Source organism: Carya illinoinensis, chromosome 6, assembly GCF_018687715.1.
Source record: "Carya illinoinensis cultivar Pawnee chromosome 6, C.illinoinensisPawnee_v1, whole genome shotgun sequence".
Lineage (NCBI taxonomy): Eukaryota > Viridiplantae > Streptophyta > Magnoliopsida > Fagales > Juglandaceae > Carya > Carya illinoinensis.
This window is the reverse complement of record NC_056757.1, coordinates 3,464,958-3,477,188: the sequence shown is the minus strand read 5'-3', so window position 1 is coordinate 3,477,188 and position 12,231 is coordinate 3,464,958. Positions and strand designations below refer to the sequence as shown.

General features: G+C 36.9%; 1 protein-coding gene and 1 pseudogene across 1 annotated transcript; one reads left to right on the top strand and one right to left on the bottom strand.

Annotated features, from left to right (window-relative positions):
• The first annotated feature begins 1,624 nt into the window (after positions 1 to 1,624).
• Positions 1,625 to 4,700, top strand: LOC122313962 (receptor protein kinase-like protein ZAR1). The gene is made up of 2 exons (XM_043129307.1): positions 1,625 to 3,460; positions 3,611 to 4,700. The coding sequence occupies exons 1-2, from the start codon at positions 1,987 to 1,989 to the stop codon at positions 4,279 to 4,281; spliced, it is 2,145 nt and encodes a 714-aa protein (XP_042985241.1). The 5' UTR covers positions 1,625 to 1,986; the 3' UTR covers positions 4,282 to 4,700.
• A 1,639-nt stretch (positions 4,701 to 6,339) lies between these two features.
• On the bottom strand, positions 6,340 to 8,814 carry LOC122312549 (annotated as a pseudogene).
• Positions 8,815 to 12,231: the final 3,417 nt, after the last annotated feature.

Genomic DNA, 12,231 nt, shown 5'->3' with positions numbered 1-12,231 from the left:
AGCAGGCCCCGAATAAGCTGCATGAAGAAGACGGCCACGAACACGAAAAACAAAAGCCAAAGTTTTGTGCAAATCCAAGCTGAAACCTGCTTAGAAATGGAGAGTTCGATTTTCGCTTGCTGAAGCTTGAAGGTTGCAAAACACGCCAACCAAACATTTGGTTGATGAAAGTTTGCCGCATTTTTTATCTCTGCATTTTTTTTTTTAATATAACGGCCGACTGGGTGTAGAATAATTGTTAGAATATATAGACCATGGCTCAGTTTCTGTGGGCATGAAGATGGAAACAGAAATGCAGAAAATCTTGTGCTTTGGAGTAAGGAGAATGTCAAATCATGATAAAAATGAAATGAAAATATAGTATATAGTATATGCAAGCTATAGATCATCAGTTTCTGGGACAAAGTTAATGGATTAGTTATGGTGTTTTATCACCTAATACTTGCACAAGATGCTAATTGCCAAGGCTTGGATGACACTTTCAATCTGTCATAAGATCATTCATTCTATTCACACAGATCAGATCAATAAAGTTCAAACTTAGTGGAGGAAAATGTATTGGATTTGTGGGTTTGGTTCTTCAATGAAAGTCATGAGGTTGTCTTACAGTTACAGACTCATTTGTTTCTATATATACCTAAATTATAAAGGAAGTGCACCATTAACATAGGACGGGCAAAACACTCCCTTAACATAAAATATTCATTTGAAATACCTCAAAAAACGATTCGATTTCCTCTCAATACACCAAGAATTAACCTATCAGTCTCAAACAAAAGCCTATTAATGTGGGGTTCACACCCACTCACAAACGGCTACTTGTAAAGTTTGCCATCGTGGCTTGGAGCTCTGTTTTCTAGACACGCGGCACATGTACAATGGTGCCGTACTATGGACCCAATCACAAGGCAAAGAAAGATCAGGACCATTCGTGTATTTTGATCTCATCGACCTTTCGGCCAACTGGGTTTCTAATGAATACAATTATGATCATAGGATGGGGGCACAAAGTGACCATAATCATAGCATGTCTCCCCAACGGTTTATAAGCATCAGAGGTTAATCATGGCTGCCCAACGCATTGACTCTGGCTATCTCTTCCATTCTGAACCGTCCTATCATCATTTTCCCTTCATTAGAGAGAGAGAGAGTCTACCCTCTTTTTCCAAACAGAAGAAGAGCAAATGATTTTTCTTTTGTTTTCTTGGAGCTAATTAGCACATGCAGCAAGAGATATTAACCCACCATATGTATTCCCCAATATATTGTTCATCATTAATCATTAACACTTCCAAACTTTGATTATTTGGGATTGGATTAGATAGTCTATTTCACAAATGATAAACATATGATGAAAATTTTTATTTTTAAGAGTTTTGCTACATACAAGCGCAGTTGCGCACTAATCTGTGTACCAACACTGATTTATTCATACTTAAAATTTAAATTAACACTGTTATCAATAAAATCTACTTTTTGACCAATGACATCACATTGGTGCACAAATTAGTACACAATTGTGCTTGCAACTATACTTTTCCTATTTTTAATAACTTTTGAACAAAATAATCTCGTATAACTATTTAACTGTAACATTATATTTGTTTTTCTAAATTATCAGAGAGAGAAAATTCCTCTGCGTTAGCAGCGAATGTGGTTGTCCTCGACTCCTCGTCGAGAGTAAACTGCCAACAAAATGTCGCGGGATTCTCTCTCCAACTTTCTTCTTTCCCCCACTTTATTCTCTTTTTCTCTTAATTCTTTTGTATCTTCCCAAGGTCCTTGTCTCCTGAACCTTTACCATTCTTCTTCTTCTACACTCCCTCTTTTCCATCCCCGTCAAAGCTTTTTTCACACTCACACCCCTCCATGCTATCTGACCAACCTTTATCGTCGGTTGGTTCTCTGCTACAGACTGGTAAGCCCTGTTAATTCCATCTTTTATTTAGATTTCCTCAAACCGTCATTATTTTTATTTTCCCGGATATGTTTCCATTGGTTCTGTTTCTTCTTCTTCTCTGCAACTCTCATTGTCTAGTGGGTTCTTTGAATGATGAAGGCTATGCGCTTTTGTCGTTCAAAGGGCGCATCACAGTAGATCCGGAAGGGTCTCTGAGTAACTGGAACTCGTCTGATGAGAGCCCTTGTATATGGAACGGGATTACATGCAAAGAACAAAGAGTTGTTTCTATTAGCATTCCAAGGAAGAAACTTTATGGGTTTCTTCCTTCTACTCTTGGAGCTCTCTCTCAGCTCCGCCATGTAAATTTGAGGAACAATAAGTTGTTTGGAAGCTTACCTGTTGAGCTCTTTGAAGTTCAGGGGCTACAAAGTCTGGTACTGTATGGGAATCTCTTATCTGGGTCCGTGCCTAGTGAGATTGGGAAGCTCACATACCTCCAAACCTTAGATTTATCCCAGAATTTCTTTAATGGGTCTTTACCGAGATCAATTATTCAATGCAAGAGACTCAGAATCCTTGATCTCAGTCAAAATAATCTCACCGGTTCTCTGCCAGATGGATTTGGATCTGGTTTGGTTTCTCTAGAAAAACTTGATCTTTCATTCAATATATTCAATGGTTCAATTCCTAGTGATATGGGAAATTTGTCCAGCTTGCAAGGTACGGTTGATTTATCTCACAATCGTTTCTCCGGATCAATCCCAGCCAGCCTTGGCAACCTTCCTGAGAAGGTATATATTGATCTCACTTATAACAACTTGAGCGGGCCTATACCCCAAAATGGTGCACTAATGAACAGAGGACCAACAGCTTTTATTGGGAATTCTTGGCTCTGTGGCCCTCCACTGAAGAACCCATGTTCTTCAGATACAAACAGTGCGAGTTCACCTTCATCCATTCCATTTTTGCCAGATAATTACCCACCTGATAATCCTGATGACAATACTCGAAAGAAAGCAAGAGGCTTAAGTAAGAGCGCTGTAACTGCGATTGTAGTGGGTGATGTAATCGGCATTTGCCTCGTCGGATTTCTTTTCACATCTTGTTATGCAAGGATTTGTGCTTGTGGTAAGGGTAAGGAAGAAAATGATTATGGTTTTGAGAAGGGGGGTAAGGGAAGGAAGGATTGTTTATGCTTTAGGAAGGATGAATCAGAGACTTTATCAGAAAATGTTGAGCAGTATGACCTTGTGCCATTGGATACACTGGTGGCTTTTGATTTGGATGAGCTTCTTAAGGCATCGGCTTTTGTTCTAGGAAAGAGTGGAATTGGAATTGTGTACAAAGTTGTACTTGAAGATGGGCTTACCTTAGCTGTGCGAAGGTTGGGTGAGGGAGGTTCTCAGAGGTTTAAAGAATTTCAGACAGAAGTAGAAGCAATTGGAAAAGTTAGGCATCCTAATATTGTAACAGTAAGAGCCTATTATTGGTCTGTTGAAGAGAAACTGCTCATCTATGATTATCTGCCCAATGGAAACCTTGCTACTGCCATTCATGGTAAGTCTTATGCCGCCCTCTTTCTTGAACTAGGTTCCTATTTTTTTATGTATTCTCTTTTGTGCTGGTTACTTACCTTATTTTGATTTATTAAATGCTTTTATTAATGTAATTATTTTGGAATTGATTTTGTTGGTTTAATGTCATCAGGGAAACCTGGAATGATATCATTTACACCACTATCGTGGTCTGTTAGATTGAAAATTATGAAAGGAATTGCAAACGGGTTGGTTTATTTGCATGAGTTTAGCCCCAAAAAATATGTACATGGAGACCTGAAGCCTAGTAATATATTGCTTGGAGAGAATATGGAACCGCACATCTCTGATTTTGGACTTGGGCGCCTTGCTAATATTGCTGGAGGGTCCCCAACCCTGCAATCTAATCGAATGGCCACTGAGAGACCACAAGAAAGACAACATAAGAGTGCAACCTCAGAAGTTACTACGATTAGCTCAGGTACTAGTATAGGATCTAATTATCAAGCTCCTGAGGCACTTAAAGTGGTCAAACCCTCACAGAAATGGGATGTTTATTCATTTGGGGTGATCCTACTGGAAATGATTACCGGAAGATTGCCCATTGTTCATGTGGGTACCTTAGAGATGGATATTGTACAATGGATTCAGCTCTGCATTGAAGAAAAGAAGCCACTTTCAGATGTTTTGGAACCATATTTGGCTCTAGATGCAGATAATGAAGAGCAGATGATTGCAGTTCTAAAGATTGCAATGGCTTGTGTTCATAGCAGCCCTGAAAGCAGACCAGCAATGAGACATGTGTATGATGCCTTAGACAGACTTACCATGTCCACTGATTGAGAAGCTCCATACAATTATGAATCTGATCATTGATGTAGCTTGCCATTTCACTGAGATATACAGGGTAGCTGAATTTTCCTAAATTCAGAAAAAAAAAAAAAAAGGGGGGGGGGGGGGGGGGGGGAGAGAGAAAAATTAAGATGGAACCGATATTAGAATTGAAGTGTTGGAAGCTAGAAAATGGTCAATTTGTGTTGGTGACTTTATTCTCTGTAAGGTTCTCTTTGTCAATTGTCATTGCATAGGGGCTAGGTGAAGGTAGGTCTACTAGAGGAGCATGCGATGAGACTTCATATCCTATCTTCAATGAGCTGGCTCTTGGAATATTTGTAAAAGGGTGTCTTTTTTTTATTAGCTCTTGAAGTAGACCCTTTTTGTCTTCTTGTGTCATGTTAATTATTTTATTGTTGTTTCTTCCACTCTACTCTGTCAAATGAATCCTGAAACAATTGATCAAAAAAGAAAAGTGTATACCGCTCTCATGTATGCAAAACTGAGATTGTGAGGACCATGTTACCTCGGGGTATGGAATCCATCCAGCTAAACTCCTTTGGTCTGTTTCCTGATTAATGTCCTGTTATATACTATCACGAACTTTCCCAGCAAAAGATGTACTTCAAGACAAGATTACCTGGGAGCATGCCCTCGTTGGCCTCTTTCACATTAGTGAAAGCGTGAAGTAAACGTGGTCTAGCATTCTAAGATCAAGTTTAACTGTTTAACTTGATTTTGGCCCCTTATTTGAATTTTATATATTGTTTCTGGTAGTCAGCGAATGAGGCTTAGTCCGGATTAATATATTTCTACCTATAGTGCATGCCTGAATTGGCATCTTTCTTTTTTTTATGCTACCCTTCTTTATGCACGCCAACTTTGTGCGATCTTCACATATATTTTGTATTCCACCTTTATTCTCAAACCTATTTTCACTTTTCATATATCCATTTCAATGTTAAGGTGTTCTTTTCTCTCATGTAAAATACAATGCATTTAAAAAATTGTTGATTGTCTTCTTACCCAACAATGTGGCGTGCAAAAGAGTTTTTGGTGTCCTTGGATTAATTTTTTGTTCAATCTGCATTTTTTTTTTTAATTTTAGGCTGTGTTTGGATGCAGCTAAGGTAAATCTTAGATGATCCGAGTTGATATGTAAATAGTAATATTTTGTAGATTCCATTTATTTGAATGTAACCAAATTAAAATATGTATTTGAATGTATGAAATAGGTTGCGATGAGTTTAATTTTTTTATAAAAAATTGAAAAAATAGTAAATCTAATTAATAATTGGTTTGGGATGAGTTGAGTTGAGTTCATTCCAACAACTAAACACGGCTTAGACAGCTTCTTGCTGAATGTAAATAACGTTTGGGACAGACATACATTAATAGTAGTATTTATTTTAGACAAGTGATAGAACACTTAACTCATTGGCAACTAAATTACAATTTCTTAATATAATAATAGTTTTTTAAAAAAATAGTCACTAAATTGAAGCAAAAGTAAAAGAGAAATATAGGTGATGATACCCTTATTACCACACTACTACTTGTTTACTACCCAAGCTTACATTGCTTTATTTTTATTTTTTTTCCTTCTGTTTTGTCTTCGACCTTTTTGCTCTGCCTTCTGTCATAAGTTTTATGTCTGACTATCAGAGATTCAAATCTCTTAACTTTTAGACCATGCCTCTCAGTCTCTCCATCCCCTCTGAGACTCAAATCTCTCTATCAATTTCATTTTCTTTTTAAAATTCAAAACTACAATCTCAGACCGTAACATTTTCACACCTCTCTTCTCCGTCGTGAACCTGGCAGAGCCTCCTCTCTATCACAAAAGGGCAGAATGCAGAGCTAAAGAAATAAATAAAACCTCGTAGGTTTGGGTAATAAACAGGTAGAAATATGGTAGTAAGGATATCATTACCATAAAGGGAAAAAGTAATATTTTTATTATGTTTTTATCATCGCCAGTCACATCAATTGATATGGTATATTTTAAATATTTTATAAGTCAATTATTTAAATAAAAAATTAATTCAAATATGTTAAATCAGTTTGTGTCTAGAAATAACAAAATTCGTGGAAAATATTAGAATTAACACGAGATAGTGCGAACAATATTTGAAAATACATTGGTTTGATCATCTGAACATCCACCAACTAAAAGTTGATACTGATCAGACTGCTTAGAGAATATTTGCGGTCTTTCACGAATTAAGATGCTTTTTACATTTTAGGATTACCACTTCTTTAAAGCTGCTTGCTTTTTTGTTCCTTTTTTTCAAAGGCATTTGAAGTACCGAGGCATTGTGAGGATCTGCCATAAAGTATGCCGCAACAAAGTTTGCCTTGCATGGTGTCCTGTGTGGAACAATTCAGTACATTCAATCTGTCTTTGTGGTTATCTTTCGTTTGCAATAGTATGTGATACTCTCACAGGATTTAACTTTACTTCCAAGTCAGATATGCTTAAAAAACATGGGAGGGGGGAGGGAATGAAGAAAATTCAGGTGAATTTTGATGAATCAGGAACAGGATCTGCATTATTTCGTGCAATCCTCAGCCGCTTCACACATTGCACAAACACCCTGTTGCAAGAGAAACAAAATAGTCAACACAATGCTTCCAATACTTATCCTGTACTTTATGGTCTGGCCTAAAAGAGAACAAGAAAAATGCCGATTCTTAAAAGCAAGCAGGAGATTATGACTATTTAAGAACCTACTTCCATGGCACATCACCAACAGCCCTCCAATTCTCTTCTCTATCCTTATACAACAGTGTGAATTCGGATCCATCCTGGAACAACCTTAACCCAGATACCACTTGTGTCCCTGAAATATTGAGGGAATTAATCATTGGTTATTATTTAAATAAAATAAAAAAAGCATCATTTTCAAATTTCTAGCAAGATAGCTTTTTTACTTACCAAACATGTCCTCCAGATGATATGCGAGGCCAGAGTAATCGCCATGATCAGGGATGCAAATTTTCCGGCCAACGATAACCCCATCCATGTTAACCTTCACATAACCCCAAAACTCTTTGCTTTGGACTCCCTCTGATTCTTCATCACAACCTTCTGAGATATTTCTTCGGTGCATACTGTTTAAACTGTTCAAGTTCAGGTTAGCCTGAGGCCAATCATCATATCCCTCAAGGCTTAAGACTGATCCAAATGACGCAACACTCCGGTCAGTACATTGCAACTAATGTTACCAAACTGAAAGGCCTATAAAATTTTCCGTTTTAAGCATTATGATGAGAGTGTTATGATAAAAAGTATTACAACTTTAACCAAATCAATATCCAATCATTTTTTAGGATTTTTGAATCAATGATTCGATTTTTAATGATTATTAGTACCGGAGCAAAAATTACGAGGTGAGATGCGATGATTTTAAAGTCAAAAGTTAAAGATTTAACTAAATTAGTATCTAGCGATCCTAAAACTTTTAGATCATGAATGAGTAAACCTTTAACAAAAAACATAACCATTAATGCAATACCACCATGAATGATTTATATTGGCACATAACAACGTATCATATGATTTTATTTGTTCTTGGGTCAAATTAGTACCATATACCCCAAATGTGTCAGCATGATGGCGAGGCATTTTGCCCATAATAATTGAGAGCCGCATGTAAGACTTAATCTCAACTAGAAAGCATTCAAAGCTCGCTAGACAGTAACTTAGATAAACATGAACAAACGACAAAACATGCAACAAAAACCAAGGCACAAAGCAAGGGCATACGACGACTTGTGCCGGAGGGATGATAATCTTCAGGTTGCAGAGTTCTCAGACTAAGACCCAGGTCAATGCTATCTGCATCATCATCCTGCTTGGCTTCGAAATGAGCTGACTGAAGAGTTGAGGAGTTAGAAGAAATCCCGATGTGTTTGAATCCATGATCGGAATATTGCAGTACCAGAACAACGTACCGTACTTAGCTAGGCTGTGTCGATTGCAATGGTGTGCGGATTTGCATTCAAAGGAGGTACCTATTTATAGAACTTTTGGGCAAAAAACAACTGAAAATGTGAAGCAGATCAAAAGCGAACTGTGCCAGATTTGTTGTTTTGGGGGGGGTGGGTGGTGTGTGTGGGGTGAGATTGGGGTGGCAGTTGAGTAGACACTGAAGACAAGAAAGCGTCCTTACCATTATGCATTATTTAAAAGAAGGTTTATCCTTTTCTGCTGCTGTCAAACATGCAAAAACATAAGGGATTCGGATAACAGTAGCAGAAGAACAAAAAGATGGCCAGACTGATGCAAAATAAAAGTAGTTGCGGATCCTGCTACCTAACATTGCTACAAAGGTTCAGCCTTCTCAGGTTGGTCTCCCTGGGTGGCCTGGGTCCAGGCCGGGCAACTAACCGATGGCGGATATATACGAGTATGAACCGCTTAGACCGACATGTTCAATTAAAAGTAAGTAAAATCCAGTACAGATCGAAGTTCAAGTGATAGAAACGCATTAAATAATCAAACCCAAAACTCCCACCAATTCTGCTGAATTGTGCGTTCATGTCTGCGCTCCAGTGGGGGGTCAGGTATTAAGGCTGTGGCACGTATCTTTTAACGGTTTAATATATATCTTTGAGGACATGGAATAATTACTACTGCCTATAGATAATTGATGTAGCGTACAGACCTACTCTGACTCTACGAATGCAGCGAAACAGATCAAATACAGATCTAATTTACGAAAATGAAGCAATTTTTTTTTTTAAATCTAAAAAATTCCTCTAAGATCACGAGGAACAGAAATAAACCCTCTCAAATGGGTTCTCAAATTGAATAAAATAAAATAACATCAATGAATATTGTTCTCCCTTGTCTAAACATAGTAATTATTCTGTCGTAATTCTTCGTATCTTTCGAAATAAAAAAATAAAAAAAAAATAAAAAAAAAAAAAAAGTGAAGGAGAATTAAGGATCTTCTTTAGTGGATTCCTCTCTTGTTCCTGTTTAGTTCTCTTCGTTTAAGTTGTTTCTATTCTACATCTGTTTCTGCTTCGCTTTCTAACTGGAATCCAAAAAAAGCCTAAAATGAATAAAACTAGTATAAAAGAAAGTCTCGAGCGAACTTAGAAACGTATTTCTCGAGCAAAATCTCAAACGAACTCTTTGAAAGAGATTCATTCAACCTAATGTCATGAGACTTGTCACACCAACTCTCCGGTTGATCCATGGCGAGAGCCTTAAATTAGTCTTCACCCAACCGAGTCTCGAGTAAGTGTTGAACAAACTCTCAATTAGTATCCTCATACCTTGCTTGCTATTCGTCATCCTTAAATCCTTTTTGCCTTCTTCTAAGGTACAGTCAATTTACATGAGGGCCAGACGATCTACATCAATACTAAATAATAAGTATTATGAAGTTTTTTTTTTTTAAATAAGTATTATTAAGTTAAACTCATTAAATGAATTATATATATATATATATATATCTAATTGAGTTCTTAATTCTTATTTAAATATAATAGTTTTTCTCTTTCCTCATATATGCTTTTTTAGCCTTCTCAACTTACTTTTTTTTTTCTTGCAAATAAGACATTTATATATAAACTAGAGAATACAAGATACAAATTCAATAGAGTGGGAGTTCTTTACAATCTTCTCAAAGTCAACACACATTATAACATAAAAACAAAAAAACAAAAGGGGTAATCAGAGTCAAAAGATTGGCTCTCACCCAACAGGGGGAGATCGCTTAGAGACGATTTTTAAATAATCTGATGAACAAACTATAAAATTGTAACTAGAAACTGCAGTACAAAGGAGTGTGCTAGAAGGAATTATTATATCCACTTTCACTCTATATTTGGTTAGGAAAAGTGGAAACATAATATAGCAACCGAACACTGTGACGAATGGCTGGTGAGGGGCGTTACTGGCGGTGGCGACACGTGCAGGCCACCCACCACATCTGGAGTGAAGAGAATAGTCGAATCTAGAAGATCCGATGCCATAGATCCCAAAACTGCTGTGCGTGGTGGCAAAAAACTCTCTGAGGCTCCGCAGCACGTGAGGATCACGCACAGCATAAGCTACGCTTGAGGCAAATGCACCGCACAGATGGACAGATTTCTTCCTCCAGCTTGACAATCGGCACTTAGAGAAGCTGAAGAAGTGATGCTTGTAAGCCCTAGGTCATTGGAAAGTAACAGATCAGCAAAGTTAAATGATACTAATGTAAATAAACTAAAAGAAAAATAAAAATAAATAAAAATAAACAAATATAAAGGTCGGGGCAAACAAGGAGAGGAGGTGGGTGGAGCCGAAGCACCAACCCCCCTCCCCGCTATGAACAAAAAATCTCTCTGAGTGGGGTGATGAGAACGCTGGAGAGAAACTGGCCATGCGAGAGAAACTATTTTGGGCTATATACTTTATTTTAATTTCATAACGAATGTATTCGCAAATATTATTAAATCTTGAAAGAATTATTGATCTTAACAAACGGCAGGCAATACTGTTCAGCTAAATTTTTGTTTCTGATCATTCTAACTGGAATCTCTCTTCCATGACGGTACTGCCAATCTGCCACTTGGGAAGGAAACAGCAATCTGATCAAAGCGCCCCACTTCCCATGAACCCCCACCCCAAGAGCCTAGAGAAGGATGCTATTCACCTACGACAATAAATGACACTTCAGAACACCAATTGTTCTCTCAAATTCAGCTTATTCTTACAACCAGAAACACAATCACCCACCATCTGCGAATATCAGATCCACCCTCCAACACAAAACCACATTTGTAACCTCTGTGATCTGTGTCTTTTGTAACCACAAAAACAGGTTTGGCCCCATAATGGGGCACGGATTTCTAGTTCAGACAGGTCTGAAAACAAAGACAGTCTGAGCTCCCACTGTCTGCAGAAAATGTTCCTAAACCATATAACATACTGCAACATTTTGCATAAAAGGGCCACAAATTATTACGACTACAGAAATATATGTGCAACGACTTTAACCTTTTGTTCCATGTTCCACTTCTCGAAATTGACGGCAAGGAAAATTGTTTTTGTTTTTACTTACTGCCAAGTGTGCTGCCAACACAAGCTTTGTATTACCTTTGTTGATGCTTGTACAAACGTGTACGGAGGATGCCAAGTAGAAATATTAGTAGATGAGATGAGATGTGTACGGAGGATGTTAAGTAAAAGGATCGATCTACAGCCACCGCTGGTGCTCCCGCTAGGAGCTCCCGCTTGACTTAGAATTTTTTTTTTTTTTAGTTTTTTTTTTCATATCATTTTTTAATATTTTTAAACATTTTAAAAAAAATAAAAAAATTCATAATAATATTAAATAAATTTTTCTTAATCATTAAGAAAAATAAAAAAAATAAAAAAATAAAACACTGGGAACGGTAGCTCCCAGCGGGGGATCTAGTATTTTCCTAAGTAAAAATATTAATAGATGAGATGAGATGAAAGTTAAAAATTGAATAAAATATTATTATAATATTTTTTATTTAAAAAAGTTAAATTATTTATATTTAAAAAAATTATAATAATTAAATGAGATAAAATAAATTAAAATGGTTTTTGAATTCAAACTAGACCTAATCTAAATGTCTTGCTACAGCCATGAGCGTCTGTAAAGACAGACCAATCTTAGTTTGGCTCCAAAAACAGTCATTTTGGCAAATCTTTTTCTTGACCTGTTGGCCTAAAAGCCATTAGAGTTAGACACCAATCAATTATTTTGTCCATCTCCAATTTTCTATGTTTATGTTTCTATTGGCACCGTATAGATTTTATAGTAACGATTGTTAGGGCCCTCCACCCTCCTTTCTGTAGCTTGGTTAGTATATAATCAATAAAACCATTTTTGTTCAGTAAAAGAAAAGGCTTTGAATCAACTTCGCTCCACATTGTGCCTTAAGAGTAATTATAGGAAGGGCGAAATAAAGATTTAGAGTTTGTGTATG